The sequence below is a fragment of the Microcaecilia unicolor genome, chromosome 1, assembly GCF_901765095.1.
Source record: "Microcaecilia unicolor chromosome 1, aMicUni1.1, whole genome shotgun sequence".
Classification (NCBI taxonomy): Eukaryota; Metazoa; Chordata; class Amphibia; order Gymnophiona; family Siphonopidae; genus Microcaecilia; species Microcaecilia unicolor.
In genome coordinates this window covers 503,838,202-503,859,765 of record NC_044031.1, presented here as the reverse complement: position 1 = coordinate 503,859,765, position 21,564 = coordinate 503,838,202, and the positions used below count along the sequence as shown (strand labels likewise).

The 21,564-nt window shown below is 41.1% G+C and overlaps 1 protein-coding gene across 2 annotated transcripts in view; it reads left to right on the top strand.

Moving 5' to 3' along the window:
* The window catches only part of GGH (gamma-glutamyl hydrolase), a 110,599-nt gene extending 89,358 nt beyond the window's left edge, over positions 1 to 21,241 (top strand). The window contains exons 6-10 of one of the 2 annotated variants that reach the window (XR_003943383.1): positions 12 to 118; positions 13,195 to 13,285; positions 16,154 to 16,291; positions 20,132 to 20,780; positions 20,849 to 21,241. Coding sequence is in view for 1 of the 2 variants with exons in the window: in XM_030214917.1 (XP_030070777.1) it covers positions 12 to 118; positions 13,195 to 13,285; positions 16,154 to 16,291; positions 20,132 to 20,253 (458 nt within the window). In the remaining variant the exon portion in view is untranslated. Of the gene's footprint in view, positions 1 to 11; positions 119 to 13,194; positions 13,286 to 16,153; positions 16,292 to 20,131 lie in introns of both variants that reach the window. The other variant, XM_030214917.1, reaches the window with a different exon arrangement.
* The last annotated feature ends 323 nt before the right edge of the window (positions 21,242 to 21,564 follow it).

Here is a 21,564-nt window from a genome sequence, read left to right as displayed (position 1 = left end):
TTCCTGTTTAGGTCCAGAGATGAGCAAGATATTCAGAAATTTCCCTAAGGATCTGTTGCACTCGCTTGAACTAGAGCCGCTGACTTCAAACTTTCATTCCTGGAGTCTCTCTGTACAGGTATATAAGTACATAAGTATTGCCATACTGGGACAGACCAAAGGTCCATCAAGCCCAGCATCCTGTTTACAACAGTGGCCAATCCAGGTCACAAATACCTGGCAAGATCCCCCAAAAGTACAAAACATTTTATACTGATTATCCCCAGAAATAGTGGATTTTCCCCACATCCAATTTAATAATAGTCTATGGCCTTTTTCTTTAGGAAGCCGTCCAAACCTTTTTTAAACTCTACTAAGCTAACCGCCTTCACCACATTCTCCGGCAACAAATTCCAGAGTTTAATTACACGTTAAGTGAAGAAATATTTTCTCTGATTCGTTTTAAATTTACTACTTTGTAGCTTCATTGCATGCCCGCTAGTCCTAGTATTTTTGGAAAGCGTAAACAGATGCTTCACATCTATCCATTGAACTCCACTCATTATTTTATAGACCTTTATCATATCTCCCCTCAGCTGCCTTTTCTCCAAGCTGAAGAACCCTAGCCACTTTAACCTTTTCTCATAGGGAAGTCGTCCCATCCCCTTTATCATTTTCGTCGTCCTTCTCTGCACCTTTTCTAATTCCACTATATCTTTTTTGAGATGCGGTGACCAGAATTGAACACAATATTCAAGGTGCGGTCGCACCATGGAGCGATACAAAGGCATTATAACGTCCTCATTTTTGTTTTCCATTCCTTTCCTAATAATACCTAACATTCTATTTGCTTTCTTAGCCGCCGCAGCATACTGAGCAGAAGGTTTCAACGTATCATCAAGGACGACACCTAGATCACTTCCTTGGTCTGTGACTCCTAACGTGGAACCTTGCATGACGTAGCTATAATTCGGGTTCCTCTTTCCCACATGCATCACTTTGCACTTGCTCACATTAAGCATCATCTGCCATTTAGATGCCCAGTTTTCCAGCCTCGTAAGGTCCTCTTGTAATTTTTCACAATCCTCCCGTGATTTAACGACTTTAAATAACTTTGTGTCGTCAGCAAATTTAAATGACCTCACTAGTTACTCCCATCTCTAGGTCAATTATAAATATGTTAAAAAGGAGCGGTCCCAGCAAAGACCCCTGGGGAACCCCACTAACTACCTTTCTCCATTGAGAATACTGACCATTTAACCCTACTCTCTGTTTTCTATCTTTTAACCAGTTTTTAATCCACAATAGAACACTACCTCCTATCCCATGACTCTCCAATTTCCTCTGGAGTCTTTCTTGAGGTACTTTGTCAAACGCCTTCTGAAACTCCAGATACACAATATCAACCAGCTCACCTTTATCCACATGTTTGTTCACCCCTTCAAAGAAATAGATTGGTGAGGCAAGATTTCCCTTCACAAAATCCATGTTGACTTTGTCTAATTAATCCATGCTTTTGAATATGCTCTGTAATTTTGTTCTTTATAATAGTCTCTACCATTTTGCCCGGCACCAACGTCAGGCTCACTGCTCTATAATTTCTCGGATCTCCTCTGGAACCTTTTTTTTAAATCACGTTACATTGGCCACCCTCCAATCTTCCGGTACCACTCTCGATTTTAAGGATAAATTACATATTACTAACAATAGCTCCGCAAATTCATTTGTCAGTTCTATCAGTACTCTGGGATGAATACCATCTGGTCCAGGAGATTTGCTACTCTTCGATTTATAGAACTGCCCCATTACGTCCTCCAGGTTTATAGAAAATTCATTCAGTTTCTCCGACTCGTCAGCTAAAAATACGATTTCTAGCATTGGTATCTCTTTAAATCTTCCTTGGTGAAGACTAAAGCAGAGAATTCATTTAATCTCTCCGCTATGTCTTTGTCTTCTCTGATCGCCCCTTTTACCCCTCGGTCATCTAGCGGTCCAACCGATTTCTTTTGCCAGCTTCCTGCTTTTAATATACCTAAAAGATTTTTTTACTATGTGTTTTTGCCTCCAACGCAATCTTTTTTTCGAATTCCCTCTTAGCCTTCCTTATCAGCACTTCGCATTTGACTTGACATTCCTTATGATCTTTCTTATTATTTTCAGTCGATTCCTTCTATTTTCTGAAGGTACCTGAATTGTCTTACACCTGAAACAAATGACTAAATAATGAAAACTGTGTAGCTTGTAATACATTAAAGGATTCAGATGCACACTATGGGAACTTGGCAAGGTCTGAGCGACAACAAAAATGACTGCACTCTCTCGAAGAGGTGTCTGGAGCCATTAACGCGTAACATGAGGTTTGCTGTTGCACGTTGGAAATCCTGAGATTTTAAAAAGCATACAGATTTAAATGACTTTTATTTTATGACTAGGTACTCTGTGGAGGTTAATGGAATAACTTGAATAGTGCTGTTCTAGTTCTTTATTGCCGCCCTGCCCTTTATCAGGAGCCTAAGGGACAGCGCAGGGTCTTGACCCAAAGGCCTACACGCAAGCATTGCCAGGCCTCACTTCTCTCCCTCCGACAGGAAGCCTACATTAGATGGGGAGCAGCATGTAGCAGCATTCGAGCACGGGCTTATGCTTAAATACCCTGCCCTGGTACTGAATCCATTTGTCCCTTCAGCCCTGGAAGAAGGAGCGCAATGACAGTGGCAGCAGCACTGGAAAGGCAGGAGGAAGAAAAGAGGAAGAGAAGCTGATGGAGAAGAGGGTAGCAAAGTGGGGAAGTAGGGACAGGAAGTGGAGATTCATTTCTATGGGAGGGTGTAGGGACAAGATGAGGAGAGATGCTGGACTTTGGGGAAGAAGAAGCGGAGATACTGGATGATGGGGAGGGAGAGGTAAGGCCTTGATTTGTTCTTGGGTGGAGCAAAGTGATAGGGCACTATTTAAAAGCACCACTTTTTTTTTAAACTTCTGCAGTAACAACAAGGTAAGGAAGCTAGAACTCAAGTTTGGTCTCAGAAAAGAAAGATTTTAACTGAGGAGAGTTTAGAAGGGAAGTCTGAGCAACTATGTAAATAGGTAGGAGAGGGGTAGAGGCTGCTGTGCTTTGCTGCTGGTATTTGAGCAGTTTTGGTGATTCAGGGGCCATTTTATAAAGGCGCATAAGGGCCTACACACATCCAGCGCGCGCAATATTGGCATTACTGCTCAGCTACGACGTGCCCCAGGCGATAATTCTGAATTTGGGGCGTGCTAAAAACACATGGTAGAAAATACTTTCTAGCGCATGGCGCTTACCCAGCGGTAAACGGCAGTGGACGTGCGCTGCATGCCTACCACCCGCATAGCACGTGAGACATTACGGTTTCGTTAATGGATGGCAGTAAGGTCTCAGGCCGAAAATGGACGCTTGCTGGATGTTTATTTTGCCGCACGTCCATTTCTGGCCCTTTAAAAAAAGGGCCCTTTTTCCAGGACACGGAAAAACTGGCCTGGCACGTTCCCAAAAGACGCACTTGCACTGCCACAAGCTACTTTTTGCCGTAGCTTAGTAAAAGGGCCCTTCAATGTAAATTTATCATGCATGTCATTCACGGGCCCAACGTGGGCTTACCGCTTGCTAAAAGGGAAGTACCACTGGACTACCTCGCTAAAAGGGAATTACCGCTGAGCTACCGCAGCAGCCCAGTGGTAGTTCGCACCCCCTGTGCGCGCCATTTCCAGAGCTATAAAAATATTTTTATTTTTGTAGTGCTGGAGTGTACCCGGCAGTAATTGGGCAGTGTCACGCACTGCACGGTTACCGCCATGATAGCGCGAGAGTCCTTTCCGCCACCTGAATGGGTGGCGGTAAGTGCTCCCACCCAAAATGGGCACGCAGCAAGTGTTTCACTTGCCGCACATCCATTTAAAAAAAAAAAAGCCCTGCCTTTTACCCGCTGCAGTAAAAGGGAGCCTCGGCGCATGTCAGACACACGTGCCGATGCCAACGCAGGCCCCTTTTTGCCACAGCTTCGTAAAAGGACCCCATAATTTAGTAATAACCTCCTTGAGAAGTTGTGACGTGGAGGCGTATTTTCAAAGCACTTAGACTTACAAAATTAGAGGGGCGTTTTCAATATGACGTTTTGCACAAAACGTCCAAAATCCTAATAGGTTATTTTTGGAAAAAAAAAAGATAGACATTCTTTTTCGAAAATTCTGTTTCGAACAAGGTTGTCTGCTTTGGATATGTTGTTTTTTTGGTCCATTTCTGCCCCCCCCCCCCCCCCAATAAGTTCAAAATGTAGAGGTTCATGCCATTGAGATGTAGGAGGAACCAGCATTTTTAGTACACTAATCCCCCAGACATCCCAGGAGAGCAATGGGGCACCCTAGAGGGCACGTCTGTGGTCTTCATAAAAATGCACCCTGGTACACATCTCACTTTTACTTCCTTATCTTGTCCCCTGAGCCCTCCAAAATCCACTACCCCCCCCCCCCCCCCACACTGTACACCACTACAGAGGGGGCATTTATAGTAGAGTAGGGCTTTGGTGACTTAGGGAGGGGTCACAGTTTCCACCACAAGTGTGACAGGTAGAGGGATATAGGGACCTGAGTCCCCTACTCCATAGTGAACTGCACCGACTACTATACTACTCTAGGGATCTGCATGCTGCTCCTATTGACCTGGCTTTAACATCTGAGGCTGTCATAGAGGCTGGTAAGTCATATTTTTATTTTGGGGGGTGGGAGGGTGTCAGTGGGGTGGGGGTCACCCCTTATTCCCTCTAGTGGTCATCTGTTCATTTAGGGCACCTTTTAGTGCCTTATTCGTTCTAAAAAACAGGTCTAGCGCAAAACATCTTAGTTTTAGTCCTGGACATTTTTGTTTTGTGCCATTATGGCTGTAAAATGTCAAAGCGTTAAGCACGCCCTAATCCCGCCCTTGAAACACCCCAACACTCCCCTTGTGATTTGAACACGCTTCTGACGGACTTCATAGAATAATGTCTAAAAATAGGTTTTGAAAATACTGATTTGGAAGTTTTTTGTGAAAAATTCGTTCAAATGCTGCTTTGTGCCACTTTTTAGATGTTTTTCTCTTTTAAAAATGAGCCCCATTCAGGCTTATTTTCGAAAGAGAAGGATGCCCATCTTTCGACACGAATCGCAAGATGGGTGTCCTTCTCACAGGGTCGCCCAAATCGGCATAATCGAAAGACGATTTTGGGCGTCCCAACTGCTTTCCGTCACGGGGACAAAGTTCCCAGGGGCGTGTCGGAGGCGTAGCGAAGGTGGGACTTAGGCGTGCCTAACACATGGGCGTCCTTAAGCCATAATGGAAAAAAAAGGGCGTTCCTGACGAACACTTGGACAACTTTACCTGGTCCTTTTTTTTTTTTCTTACGACCAAGCCACAAAAAGGTGCCTGAAGTGACCAAATGTCCTCCCCTTACTCCCCCAATGGTCACTAACCCCCATCCCACCCTTTAAAAAAAAGATTTAAAAATCTTTTGTGCCAGCCTCAGTACAACCTCAAATGTCATACTCAGGTCCATCGCAGCAGTATGTAGGTCCCTGGAGCAGTTTTAGTGGGTGCAGTGCACTTCAGGCAGGCGAACCCAGGCCCCCCCACCCCCCCCCCCCCCCACCTGTTACACTTGTGGTGGTAAATGTGAACCACCAGAAACCCACTGTACCCACATCTAGGTTCTCCTCTTCACCCGTAAGGGCTATGGTAGTGGTGTACAGTTGGGGGTAGTGGGTTTTGGGGGGCTCAGCACACATGGTAAGGGAACTATGTACCTGGGAGCAATTTATGAAGTCCACTGCAGTGCTCCCTAGTGTGCCCGGTTGGTGTCCTGGCATGTCAGGGGGACAAGTGCACTACGAATGCTGGTTCCTCCCATGACCAAATGGCTTGCATTTGGTTGTTTCTGAGATGTGCGTCCTTAGTTTCTATTGTCGCTGAAAATCAGAAACGACCAAGTCTAAGGACGACCATATCTAGGGATGACCTAAATGTCAAGATTTGGGCGTCCCCGACTGTATTATCAAAACGAAAGATGGACGCCCATCTTGTTTCGATAATATCCCCGCCCCTTCGCCGGGTCGATTTGCGAGGACGTCCTCAGGAAAACTTGGGCGCCCCTTTTGATTATGCCCCTCAAAGTAACCTATGGAAGTTTGTAAGTCTAAGTGCTTTGAAAATGAGCCCCATAGTGTATGAGTTGCATGGCATATTAGTGGACTTATCTAAATTAATTATATACCCAGACAACATACCAAACTCTCGAATAATAGTAAGGCAGAAAGTGATTCCTTCTGGTCTGACAGATAAATTTAAGTATCATATACATATAAAGAAATAACATTAGGCTGCTCAGGCCCATCATGATCAGGGACTCTATTACAACTTGTAAAAGACTCGGGGCCCTGTTTATTAAGCTGTGTTAAAGTCGTGCTAGCATTTTTAGCACATGCTAAGTGCTAAAGTCGCCCATAGGAACATATGGACAACTCTAGTGTTTGGTGCGCACTAATTTTAGCATGTGCTGAAATTGCTTGTGCACCTTAGTAAACAGGGCCCTCATTGTATAAAGCAAAAATGAATGGGGAAAGGGAGCACCCTAGTCTAGTGTCTCTCTTCAGCTAATAGAGGCAGAGGGTGCTTTATAAAGGGCTATTAACCCCCCTCAAAAAAATTTGATCCAAAACCTAAAGACTAAAACTTGAAACAAAGATAAGGCCATTCGACCTTATCGAAAGCCTTTTCAGCATCTAAACAGACCGCCACTGAGTCAATCTGCAGTTTACTAGATTCAAAGACATTCGGATCATTTCTGTAACATAATGGTCAATATGCTTACTAAGAATATTCATGAAAATTTTATTATCTGTATTTCATAGAAATAGGCCTATAACACATGATGTTAAATCCTTCCCCTCTTTAGAGATAATAGTAATAGAGGCAGCATAACAAGAAATCGGGCACGTGCCTAATTACAATAATCTCATTAAATATTTCCATCAAAATAGGATCTACTTGTTCTTCAGTTGCATATATAATTCAGCAGGTCGTAGTCTGACCCCACAGCCTTTTTTTAAAGAAAGGATAGCTCTCTCAACTTCTGCTAGAGTACATGGTTTATTAATTCAGACCACGGGAGTTAGCCCGGCTAACTCCCAACAGTCGCCATTAAAACCAGATATTCAATGCTGGGCCATTTCCGGTGACCTGCATTGAATATCTGGTTTATTTTTGTCCAGTTTGAAGATAACTGGCTATGTTAATATTCAGATTTAGCCGGTTATCTGCTAACTGGCCAAAGATATCCCACATATTAATACAGCCAAATATAGCCGTTAAAGTGGGGCTGAAAATTGGCTATGTCGGCCGATATAACCGGCTATCTTCTAACTGCTAACTGGTGATATTCAGCAGGAGATAACTGACTGTTCCCCGCTGAATATCACCAGTTCGCCTTTTTTGGGGCATTTAACCTGCCAGGTGCCGATCCTGGATGGTTAAATGCTTTTGAATATGGGAGGCTGGTGCCTAGCAGAGTCATCCAGTTTGAGAGAGGGGCAATTTGGCAATCTCCTATATTCTGTTGAATAGCTAAAGCTTGAAAAGAATAAAGTGCCTGAGCGGGCGTTGGATGTGACCGGTGAAATAATACAGCCAGGCAAGAGGTATAAACTCCAAAATAAATTATTTACTTTGCTTAATCCTCTGCCTGTTACTTCACAGAACCGGGCTTGTAATGTAAAACAGTTTATCGTGATTAGTATGAATTGACTAGCAGGCCAAATAGTCAGTGGTTACGTGGTCTCTGCCTCAAACACTGCTTCTCAATTGTACTACGCTGGTCGGGTCTGACTCCAGCCTGACCTCCAGCACACTTGCACAATTCAGTTAAGCAGTACTAAAGCTTCCAGCACAGTTCAGTTCAAAAAGTACGATGGCTTACCTCAGCAACACAGTAATTACATGTCCTCCTGGCTTACCTCAGCCAGATCACAGCAACTTAAATGCACTCCGTCAGGTCACGTTCTGGGGCCCCTGTTGTTGTTGTTGTTCTTCTCCTGTGGCCTCTCCATTCTGCATCCAAAGGCTTTTTTAACTTCCTCTGCATGCACTGTGGAGCCCACTCTCTCCTGACCAGGCAACTTTCCCACAATGCACTCTGGCTGTGCTATAGTAGCTCTGCAGTTTAGCCTCTGACACAGCAGGTCTAGCACCACCTGCTGCAAGGTAGCTGAACTGCAACTCCCCATGAGGGAGTATATCTAGGGACATCTGCACTGTGTCCCTCACAGACCCACACTGCCATACAGTAGTAGTCAGCAAAATAAGATGCAAAAACCTTTTGTTTAAGAAGAACCATAACGTGTTGATTCGTAATACTGGTAACTTGCTTTCTGGATTTAACATTATGTAACTGTCACAATAATAATTTGTCTGCTTTGTTAGCATGCACATAAGGCTCATATAATAAGCAATTTTAGTAGTTTCCATAGTGGCCAGTTTCCCTTTCACCTCTAATAATTTCTAAAACATAGAATCTTTCATATCCCTTTATATGAGAGATTTCCAACCTAGCAAATTCTGACTGGAGCAAAGATCTCTCTCTCTCTTTCTCTCTCTCTTTAATCAAGTAGGGATTGCAGATATTGTCCTTGAAGGACCGTGTTTGCAGTATCCCAGATAGTAAGAATATGAGTGTCTGCATTATAGTTAAAACCATATATACTCAGCCCAAGCACCTGATAATTGGACCATAAAAAAGGGATTAGTTAATAATTATGTATTAAAAGGCCAGTGAAGAGGCTGGCTGTTCGCCATCAAATATTGTAACTGAAAACTGTCTGCAGCACGATTGGAAATAGTAATGTGCTCAATCTCACTAGAATTTAACAATACGTATTAAATTTATAGAAAGAAGCCAGTCATCTGTTCCTGAATAACTTTTATGAACAGCTGAATAGCAAGTGAACTCTCGACCACATAGAATGATGCTCTCTCCAGACATCACACAAACGAAACTCTTTCATTTCATTAGAAACGAGCTTGGTTGCAGCAGAGCTTCTAAATGAAGTACAGGTTTTGTGATGTGCAGTAAGTAGTTTTGTAGCTCAAGATACTTCTGATTCTGATATATTGTTGCTGCACTTATATCTGTTGAGCTATATATATATATATATAAGTAGATAGTTGAAATCTCCTCGAATAGTAGCATGTAGCACAAGTGTCTGAAATAGGTTACAAAAAAAGCCAGGTGAGCCATCATTGACATATATATAGCTCAACAGATATAAGTGCAGCAACAATATATCAGAATCAGAAGTAACTTGAGCTACAAAAGAACACTGTTTAGAAATGAGAATTACACCTCCTCCTTTAACTTTAGTGTAAGAAGATGGGGAAACCTGGCTTACCCAATCCATCTAATTTTGAATGCTGTATAGGAGTCAATTAAGGTTTTACAGGAAAGACTACCATAGGCTGCACTTTCTGAAACTCCTTCAAAACCTTTTTGCTTTTCATTGGGTGATTTAATCAGAGTACATTCCAATAAATAATTTAATAGCATCTTGGGAATCTAAAAAAAAAACTTTTGAATATTCTGTGATAAAACAAATAGATCTGTCCATACTTTATTGTAAGTACAGTGCTCCCTTGCCCTAATAAAGATCAAAAACAACCCACTGTCTCCTCCCAAACCAAAAAGTGCAGTAAAAATAACCCTGCACATAAATAGCACTACAAGAAGTGGCTGTGATGAGGTGCAGATGAAAAAGGGGCACCTCGCTGCTGTTAAAATAATAATGTAATATATTCTATATTATTCTATATTCTATTCTCCACCAATTAAATGTAAGGTAAAATGATAAGAATAAGAATATGTAAGAAAAGAGGGAATTAAATACTATATTTGAACTACATTAATCTGCACTGTAAGGTTTAAGGACATGTGCTCAGAACATAAAGACCATATATTTAACTTTAAAATGTTTATTTACAATACAGGTAACGTAATAATGTCACAAGAGAGAGGCAATTTTTAGGAATCTTTTACAAGGGAAAATGTGCTTTCAAGATAGCAAATCTGAATTATAAATTAGGCTGGATAATGGTAACTCACTTTGATGGAGGCTGCTGGTTGGAGTGATGAAGGAGATCCTTGCTAGAAAAGAAGTCTTTTTGTTGCAGAGTTGTTGCTGGAGCCTGGAGAAAGTCTTATCAGGGATGTGTGTGAAGTGTAGCAAGGATCATGGAGGTGCAGATCAGGAATCGAGGAGCCAAGAGCAAGAGCAAAGAAACAAGAGACCAAGCGAGCATGTTCCAGGCTTTTTATAATCTCTTGTTGGACCATAGGCTGAAGTCAGGTGGGGTGTACTCGATCCAATTAAAATTCAGGGATAGCTGAAAACTTGTTTTATCTAGTTTTGAGATGGAGCATGGTAACTGGTCACATCTTTAATGAGATAAGACTGTCTGGACATCTGCTGTGATATACATCTAGAAGGCATCTGACAGGATTAAAAGAGTTTTTGTCTGAGAGTAAGTGGGCTTCTTTTGTCAAATTAGATAGGTAGATGGACTTTCCAGTCTGAGTCATTGTCTGAGAATAGGTGGAGTTTCACTGTCTTTGGTTAACTGTGGTCTCTGTGATTGCTGTCCATCTTCAGAGTTTTGTTCTTTGGAGATGTGTTGATGGACTTGGGTATCTACCCAGCCAGTTTTTGTTACCAGTAGTTTCCAGGGGGATGGGAGAAAGTAAAGTATTTTCAGCTGTATATTTTACATTTGTATCTGATCCAGCAAAATCAATAACTTTGACAATTAAACTCGTATCATGCTACATATTTCAATAACTCTGATAATTAAACTCGTATCATGCTACACTGTAAGCCTGCCATCTCTAACATCAAGAGACTTCAAATCTATTAACACAAACATGACATTTTAAGGTGAGACTCACAAAGCATTCAGTATACAAATGAAAATCAAAACAAAATGGGCTGCACATCAATTAAATTTTAATTGCACGATTAATTGCATAAAGTGTCCCTCACATTTCCCCCTGTTCAGTGCAAAATATAGACAGCAGATGCAAATTCTCAAAACTGACATATTTCAATTACTAAACCAAAAATAAAATCTTTTTTTTTTTTTTTTACCATTGTTGTCTGTTGATATATTTTTCAATCATCTTGTTCTCTAACTCTGGTTCTGCTTCCTTCTGTTTCCAGGGCCTCTTTTCTCGCCACCTTTTTTTCCTTAATGTCATTCCTTATATCTGTCTTACACTTTCTTCCATTTTCCTTTTTCTTCAAAACTTACTTTCTATCTCTTCTTTTCCCCACACCTCCCCTCCATGGGTACCATTTCTTCTCATATTTCCACCCTCCCCTCCCCTCCACGGACACCATCCCATTTGTGTGTTCCATCCCCTGTTTCAAGTCCTGGCATCTCTACCTGGCTGCCCTTCTTCTTCCTCTGCACGCCAGCATCTCTCCCTGTCCTCCCTACCATGAACACCATCTTCTCTCTTCCCTTCTCTTGAAAAATCTAGAGGAAATACACAAAAAGAATAAATGTAGTATCAAGAACAAAACTTAGAAATCAATAGCGCGAGGAATGTAGAAAAAGTTAAAATGAATTAATACGGAAAGGCCGAAGAAATTAATGTAAATCTATGAGATAATTAAAAAAAACATAAAGTAAGGTGATAAAGGTTTGAAAACATATTTCCTAATGTTATTGAATCACACTGTTGAAACTACACCTGAACAGGAAGGTTTAGGCCTGGGAGGAGGGGGGAGGTATAAATGATAGAATGTGTGTATGAGTGTGGAAGAGAAGGTGAGTGTCATGGGGGAGGGGACAGAAAGCTAATAGATGACAATCTGCTCAGAGGGGGGAAGCTCCTTACCACTACTAATCTGAGCTCTTATGCCTCCCCACCACAAATAAAAAAAAACAAAGCTGGTAAACTACACTTAGATACGGTTACTACTGAATGACTAAATAAAATTTCATGTTTTGGATTGGCCAAATTAAAGACCCAACCTAAAACCTGTTGAAATGTTGCACCATAGATAGACAAAAAGGATATATTATATTGAGTTAATTTATTCAGTGGGGGTTACTCTTTCTCTTATCAGTTTATATTAGGATACTTGAGGGTTGACAGATTTTTCTCAGCACTGCATGTATACACGTAAATGTATACATACTAGGGCTGCACTTTTAATCTCAGTTAAGTCTGCGTTTAATGCATTAAATCATATTCGCAATTTTAAAAGTTTATTGTGATGTCGAAAAACTAATGACATTGCGATATCTCTTATCTCGTCCAAACATCTCTTCTGCTTTCTTCCACTCCCAACCCCTGTCCTCAGTGCAATCTAACATCTTTCCCCTATCTGTGATTCAACATCACCCCCCACACACACACACTCCAGTCTATCTTAACAGTGTTTTTTCGTTGATCCTTCCCAGCGGCAGCATTGCACATATGCTGCCTACTGCCTGGCCAGCCCAGCAGAAACAGGAAGTGATATCAGAGGAGGCGGGATGAGCCAGAGGGAAAGCTTTGGAGTAGGCCACAGGCAATTTATGTTCAACGTTGCCACTCCCAGGACCAGCAGAAGACCACCTTTTAAGATGGACTAGTGGGGGTATTGAGAGGAGTAGGGATGTGTGAGCAGCAGACCCGGAAGGAAAACTAGAGGGTTCACCAATGGAAGCTATTTCCAAGGCAGTGATCTCCAGAAGCCACGAGAAGAGCTTGGTGCTGCTCGCCACCAAGTTTGTGCTGCTGCTTGTGGGGGTGGAGGGGAGAGATGGAGAGGTGCTGGTAATGGGAGGGAGGGAAGAAAGATAATTAACTCCAGGAAAGAGCGATAATGGACCTTGGGAAGAGAAGAGGGCTGGAAGGTTGAGAAAGGGAGAGATATTGGATCTGGGAGTGGGAAGGAGGGAAAATATCAGTCCTTTAGGGAAGGGAAGAGAGATGGGATTTGATATACCGCCTTTCCAGGTACTTATTTTGTACCTGGGGAAATAGAGGGTTAAATGACTTGCCCAGAGTTGCAAAGAGCAGCAGTGGGAAATAAAGTGCCTTTTAATTGTGCAATTAATTGTGATTAAAACTTTTCATTGAAATGCAGTCTTAATACACACTTCAATGGTCTCATTATCTTCTACAGAATTTCACAAAGAATGAAAAACTGAAGAATTTCTACAAAGTTGTGACGACCAACAGAGCTGACCAGCTGGAATTTATATCAACTATGGAAGGTAGATATTATACTATCTTGTAACACTGAAACTAATTTTGGCACTATCAGTACAGTATGTACTGTAGTTGAAGCAGGCCAGAGACATGGCTTTGGGAATTCTTTCCAACATAAGATTTATAGAAGGTGTTTAGAAGAGTTTTGATGGAGTCACATTTTGAGGAAATAGAATGGTGTATTTAGAGGTTCTTTTTGTATATAGAAGGGTATAAGGCTGTGTGGGGTATATATCCGGAGGGGTGGGGTATGTGTGTGGTATGTTTTTTTTGAGTGGGGAGTAGGGGTTAGGAGGATATTGATATGGATGTACAGTGCAATTTGCTAGCAGATGGTTTTGTGAGGAAGTATGTAAAGGAAGTATTTGTGTGTAGGGATGTCTTTGAGATATGGACATTTATGTATGTGTGTGGATGTGTAACTGTGCTTTAGAGGGAGGTTGGTTGGTTGGTTTGGATGGGTAGTGTGTGATACAGTTGTGTTGAGGGTCATGTAGATGGAGGGTAATTGTGGGAATGTGTGGGGGTTATTGTGGCAGGTTAGCATAAGGGGCTGTATGTTTGAGTTATCTGTATGGGGGTCTGTGAATTTAGAAGCCAGGTCAATATGTTTTTTCTATCATGTGGGGACTATAGGTGTAGGTTTATGTGGGTGTGCTGGAGGCAGGTATTTGGGAAGATGTTTTTGTGTAAGGGTGTAGGAATATAAGGTTTGTGTGTGCCTGGTGGTACTGAGGAGGCATCATAAAGCAGGGTTGAGTTGTGTGGAGTTTGACAGTAAGACTTGTAATCAGGTTAAGTACATAAGTATTACCATACTGGAACAGACTGAAGGTCCATCAAGCCCAGTATCTTGTTTCCAGCAGTGGCCAATCTAGGTCACAAGCACCTGGCAAGATCCTAAAACAGTACATTTTATGCTTCTTATCACAGAAATAAGTAGTGGATTTTCCCAAGGCCATTTTAATAATGGCTTATGGACTTTTCTTTTACGAAGATATCCAAACCTTTTTTAAACCCAGCTAATCTAACTGCTTTTACCACATTCTCTGCCAACGAATACCAGAGTGTAATTATACATTGAGTGAAGAAATATTTTCTCCAATTCATTTTAAATTTACTACTTTGTAACTTCATTGTGTGCTCCCTAGTCCTAGTATTCTTTCATATCTACCTGTTCCACTCCACTCAGTATTTTATATACCTCTATCATATCTCCCCTTATCTGTCTTTTCTCCAAGCTGAAGAGCCCAAGCCTTTTCAGCCGTTCCTCATAGAGAAGTCGTCCCATCCCCTTTATCATTTTCATCGCCCTTCTCTGTACCTTTTCAAATTCCACTGTTGGGCTCATTTTCAAAACAGAAAAATGTCTAAAAAGTGGCATAAAGCAGCATTTGGATGTTTTTCTCACAAAAACGTCCAAATCAGTATTTTCAAAATCTATTTTTAGACATTTTTCTTTCAAGTCCGTCAGAAGTGCGTCCAAATCTCAAGGGGGCATATCAGGGGCGTGTTCAGGGTAGGAATTGGGCGTTCCTGAAACGTAGATGTTTTTCAGCCATATTGGAAGAAAACAAAACCGTCCAGGACTAAAACTAAGACATTTTGAACTAGACCTGTCTTTTATAACAAAGCACAAAAAGGTGCCCTAAATAACCAGATGACCACTGGAGGGAATCAGGGATGACCTCCCCTTATTCCCCCAGTGGTCAGTAACCTCCTTCCACCCCCCAAAAAATGTGATGAAAAACATTACTTGCCAGCCTCAGATGTTATACTCAGGTCAGTTAAAAAGCAGCAGTCCCAATACAGACCCCTGGGGAGCCCCATTATCTACCCTTCTCCATTGAAAATACTGCCCATTTAACCCTGCTCTCTGTTTTCTATCCCATGGTGTATAAATATGAAAGAAAAAATTTTATTATACAACCAGCCAAACAATAGAAAGGATAGTATCCATCAAGAACAGTAGAACTTATGCAGTTCTTAAAACTGCACCTTACTGAAGAGTACTTTGCCAAATCTTAAGGAGCTCACAACTGGACTATTATTCAAAACGGTCATTTAAGATTGCTGACAATATGACATCCCCTTGCAAAGGTTTATGTTTATTCCACACTTGGTATACCGCCTGTCAGAGAGCGAATCAAGGTGCTTTACAAACCAAGATGAAGAAAAGAAATTCAACATTCTGCAGGACAGGGAAAGAAAAAAGGAGGAGGAAGACAGTAAAAACTGGTTAGGAGTTGTGCCTTCATCCAACCACTACCACCTCAGCTAGGGAGGCCCAGGAAATGCTAAGAAAAAGAAAGAGACTTATAGGGAAGCTCTACTCTATGTTCGGAGGGACGTCCATTCAAAAAAGAGAGGGCAGTGGAGAAACATGCAGAGTGCCTGGTTGATTCAAGTCTAGGGCATTGGACAGAAGGGATAGATAACAGCCGATAAATAGCAGATTCTATTTGTAACTGTGGTAGCTCATTTTGTTAGCTGTTGACATCCTTGCCGTTTCTCTGTACTTGTTAAAATATTAAATGTTTAATAAATCATTAAACTAAAAATGGAGGGTGGTCAATGCATAACTTTAAACAGGTATTGGTAAGGCGCCCTTCTAGTGCAAATTACAGGATGTGTGGGTTCTAATCACAGTGCTCATGTGTGATTGGGTTAGGATTTTGACATTGGTTGATGTGATATATTTTGTTTTATGTATTATATTTGATACTTGTGACCTGGATTGGCCACTGTTGGAAACAGGATACTGGGCTAGCATGGTTATTTTGTTAATGTCAAATTCTTGAGTGAGAGTGGTCAAATCAGTGGTATAGAAACATTTATAAATTAAAAAAAATGTTTTCTTTTATCTGTTGCAGCATTTGACTACCCTATTTATGGCATCCAGTGGCATCCAGAGAAAAATTCTTTTGAATGGAATAATAGTTCCAGCATACCCCATTCTCCACAGGCTGTGAGAGTAGCATTTTACATGGCTGATTTTTTTGTTAATGAAGGTGAGGGTGCACATTTACAGACGAATGTCCAGGCATGCAATTTTCTGTTTATTAACAACTACAAGGAAATCTCTTTGAGATTTGATTCAGTCTATGTTGACCGTGATCTTGGAGTACCTCCTTGCCAGTCAGTATAGCCACAATGAATATGCATGAAAGAATTTGCATACAATGGAGGCAGTCTATGCAAATCAATCTCATGCATATTCATTGTGGATATCTTAAAAACCTGACAGGCAAAGGGGTACTCCAGGACCGATTTGGGAAATGCTGATCTAAGAAATGATAAAGTAAACAGTGTGTTTTGTATTGAGTAGTTCTTTAAACATTTCTGATGAAGTAAATGTCTGTAGTCCTCAGCTTGCCAAAGCCATGCTGTACTGGAAATGAAGGCATGCTACGATCTTTACCCTATGCTGTAGTGGTGTCTATCATGTATAGTTCTATGGTGCTAACCATGTAGCCTCTGCATAATTATGCAGAAGGAGGTAGTGGCCCTGAAATGGCTGAATTTAACTGTGAGGAACCTAGAAAGTTTTTAAGAGATGCTTTGTAATAAGTTAGGTAAATCCTAGAAATCAGAATTGTATCTGAAACACACACACTTAAATTCCTCCCACTGGAATTTGAATTGTCTCTGTAGTAAATAATCTTTTCAGCTTTTATCAGTTTTACCGTATAGTTAATTATATATATTCCCTTGTATTGTCATTAATGTTCCTTACACCCTTATTTATTTTAAAAAGAGTAGTAGTAGATTTAGCAGTCAAGTATAAAGAATTCATATTCGGAATGAGAGATAAAGTGGTATTACGTTAGGTTCATTCGTGGTAGAGTAGACCTTGGTAGTCGAGTGTAGAGACTTAGGTTTTATCCAGTTCTGGCTTGAGTTTCGTTGTCTGGTATTAGGATGGATTATTATGGTATGTCATGTTGAACAGGCTGGTCTTCAGTGATCTCCGAAAGTTAGGTCGCGCATTTTTTTCATGGCGAGTGGTAATGCATTCCATAGCTACGTGCTTATGTAGGAGAAGCTGGATGCATATTTTATATTTTAGTCCTTTGCAGCTGGGGTAGTGGAGGTTCAGGAATGTGCGTGCTGATCTTTTAGTGTTCCTGGGTGGTAAGTCTGTGAGTTCTGACATGTAGACCGGGGCCACACTGTAAATGATTTTATGAACCAGAGTGCAGATTTTGAACGTAATACGTTCTTTAAGTGGGAGCCAGTGTTTTTCTCTTAGGGATTTGGCACTTTCGTATTTTGTTTTTCCAAATATGAGTCTGGCTGCTGTGTTTTGGGCTGTTTGGAGCTTCTTAATGATTTGTTCTTTTCATCCGGTATAGATTGCATTGCTGTGATCTAAGTGACTTAGCACCACTGATTGTACTAGGCTGCAAAATATTTCCCTTGGGAAGAAAGGTTTTACTCTTTTGAGTTTCCACATTGAATGGAACATTTTCTTTGTTGTATTTTTCACATGGCTTTCTAGTGTGAGATTTCAGTCAATTGTAACTCCAAGTATTTTCAGGCTATATGAAACAGGAAGGGTATAGTTTGGGGTGTTTATAGTGGCGGGTTTGCTCGTGTTGTGTTGTGATGACAGGATGAGACATTGTGTTTTTTCTGTGTGAAGTTTTAATTGAAATGCATCCGCCCATGAGTTAATGATTTGGAGGCTGTGATTGATTTTATTTGTGATTTCTGTTAGATCATGTTTGAACAGGATGTAGATCGTGACATCATCTGCGTAGATGTATGGATTGAGGCCTTGATTGGATAACGATTTGGCCAGAGGTGTCATCATTAGGTTGCAAAACTGGGGACTGGTGGCTCTAATAAATGCTGGTCTTGTGGGTCTGCTGTGGGTACTCTATCTCATATGCTGTTTGCCTGTACTAATTTGAAACAATTTTGGGTACCAGTATGGGATAGAATTATAAATTTGTTAGGAATTCACTCAGTGCTCAATATATATCTACTGAAGTTTGCACTTATAAATTATCTATCTATCTATCTATCTATCTATCTATCTATCTATCTATCTATCTATCTATCTATCTATCTATCTATCTATCTATCTATCTATCTATCTATCTATCTATGTCTCTTAGGCAATTTAAAGCAGGTTGAAAAACGTGTTCATATATGATGCTTAGACCTCCACAAAGGTCTGCAACCAATCTGCTTCTCTATTCTCTTACACATCTCACTTGCCCTCAGCCATCAGATCCTGTCTGATGTTACAACTAAAATTATATTAAAGGTCTGATGTTACCTCAGTAAGTCCAACACACAATCTCTCCACTGTAAAACACTAGACACAAAATTTTTTCAAAAATATACTCAGAACCTTACCATACCATAACAGCACTAAGTCCCAGGACTGAAACAGCAATAACCTTACACATGAAAAGGCAGTACTGTAAATATTATACCCAGGTCCTAAGCGCATACAAAAGCCTTAGAGATAGTGTATATAAGTGCTCATTCCTCGCCTAGATGCCAACAAACATGTGTAAATTATTGCAGTGGCGTACCGAGGGTGGTGCGGTGGGGACAGTTTGCCCTGGGTGCACGCCGCTGGGGGGGGGAGTGCAGAAAGCAGCCACGCAGCTGTCAGCTCCGCTGGTTCCCTGCTCCCTCTGCCCCGGAACAGGTTACTTCCTGTTCCGGGACAGAGGGAGCAGGGAATCAGCGGAACTGACAGCTGCGTGGCTGCTCCCAGCAGGTAAGAATGCACTCAGGGGAGGGTCTTGGGTGATACCCTGGGGGGGGGGGGTGTTGATGCGCCGAGGGGGGAGGGTCGTGCTGCACCCAGGGGGGGGGGGCGCAGCGGCGAACTGCCCCGGGTGGCAGCTGACCAAGGATCGCCACTGAATTATTGTACACACCTAAATGTTCATCCAGCTTGTGCTCCACCCAAATTCCTCCCATACTGTGTCTCCTCCTTCTGCAAAGTATGCATCATTGAATCCTGGTGCCTAAAATAGCACATAACCAAAAAATGATCACGTCTGCACATATGTGTCCTCTTACATGCATAAATGACTAGAATACTAACATTTATGTGCATTCTTGCTGGCTAAAACTAGGTGACTCCTTATAGAACTACTCCCATAATGAAGAAAAGAGTGATATAGGGCAGTTTTATAAATCAGTGCCTCAATTTAGGTGCCCCAGTGCCGTGTGCACTTAACCCCAGTTGTGTTCTTCCCCTGCCTCTTAAACTTACCATGGTTTTGTATTGTATTTTTCTTTCTTCTTCTGTTACTATCAGATTAATTGTTTTTACTATTGTGTAAACTACATAGATGCCGATGTGTGTTTTCAGCCTTTTTACCCGCTGCAGTAAAAAGAGCCTCAGTGCGCGGCAAAAACGGCCCCCGCCGCTAGCGCAAGGCCCTTTTTTACCACAGCTTAGTAAAATGGCCCAGAAGTTAGTTTGCAGTAATTTTGGCTTAGTACCAGTTCTCAAACCCTAACTTTGGTAGACGAATATAAACTTTATTACAAAAATAGAAGAATTGTATGTACAAGACAAAAAGAAAATGCAGAACCAAGAGGAAGTGTAACTATTACTATTTAAAGCTGCAGACCATTTTCACAATAACTTCTCTCTAAGGAGTCATTTTTAAATTTAAAATGTAATGAAAGTATTTCATGAAAATTGTAATTGCACTAATGTTGTAGAATTTTGTATATGGTGCGATGTTGCTGCTTGCTGGATGAATGTGATCCAGGATGTCTCATAATCCAGTTCCCTTTCTTTTGTGATTGCTTAGTAGGATATACTTCTTGTTGCATTAGTGTAACCCAGCATATTTTTGTTTCTGTTGCAGCCAGGAAAAGCTTCCATAATTTCAAGAGTTACAAAGAAGAGATGAAGGCACTGATTTATAACTACAACCCAGTTTTTACTGGGCCATTTTCTAACTTTGAGCAGATGTATTTCTTTGATTAAATGTGTTTTGTCATAACAAGGCTATTCGTGCCTGCATATGTCACAATGAAACAGCTGTCTTTCACTTTGTCATGATAGAACTTGTTCTGTGTTTGTGTGTGATGAAATGGATAACCCCCCAGAAAGTGACTTTTAATTATATGTTTGCCTTGGGTTACACAAAGCTTCGGAGTACATCCTTCTATATTTTAAGAAGAATGGATTAAAACTAGAGTATGTAATAGAACAGATAAAAAGGCCAAAGGAAAATCATTTTTTTTAAATAAACTATTTTGTATAAATTAAAAAAAGGAACACTTCATATGCTTTGAGGGTAATTCGTACTATTTGCAAGTGTGCATTTTGGCTGTGCTACTCAGTGCTACCCTGCCAAATAAGTCCTTTTGGTGATTTTAGCAGGTCATACAGATAAGTATGGCCAGTGGGTGGCCTGAGTCTTTTTCAGTTTATAAGGCCACTTCCTTCCACTTAGTGTAGCTATGGACCAAGCTGCCTTTTAAAGGAGGACCAGCACAGAAAGTTTTCCAGTTGGAAGTGCTCTTACCATTCCTTTTAGGTAAAATATGACAAGGCAAGCAAAAACTGAAATGAGTAGGCATTGCATAATAAGCACATCTCTGTTCATACCTTTGTTACTACTGCAGAAGAATCCAGTTATATTCTAGAAAGAAATGAGAAGAGATCCATTAGCACAAAACTATATTTAAAAAGTACCAGCAGCCCAGGATGCATGTAGCAGAGGATTCTTGAGAAGTAGAATAGCACAGTGAAATAAAGCAAAGTACTACTATGGATGTGAGTGAAGGTAGCAGAAAGGGTTCCTAGTAGTGAAATATGAAAGAGCCAACCTTCCTCACTAGATTTTGGGCTCAGGGTGTTGTGCCTGATGTCTAGCCACAGAGGGCTTTATCCAAGAAAATATATTTTTTTTCCCCACGGGCACAACATTACATAAGTACATAAGTATTGCCATACTGGGAAAGACCGAAAGTCCATCAAGCCCAACAGTGGCCGATCCAGGTCACAAATACCTGGCAAGATCCCAGGTATTTGGGATTGAGTAGGGGGATGAGTCATTTTTTTGAATATGTTCACAGACTTGCTATTTTGTGTTTCATGCATTTCCATACTTGTAACCTGCTCCTCTTTCCACCTCTTAGGTTCGTCTTTCTCTTGAAATGTATGAGATTTACCTTCCATTCTGACTACTGACTGGTTTCTTTAGAAGCCATAGTTACCCGTTTTACAAGATTTCTTCCACGGATGATTTTTTTTTTTTTTTTTGCAAAACTTTATAATGTTCTATAATAT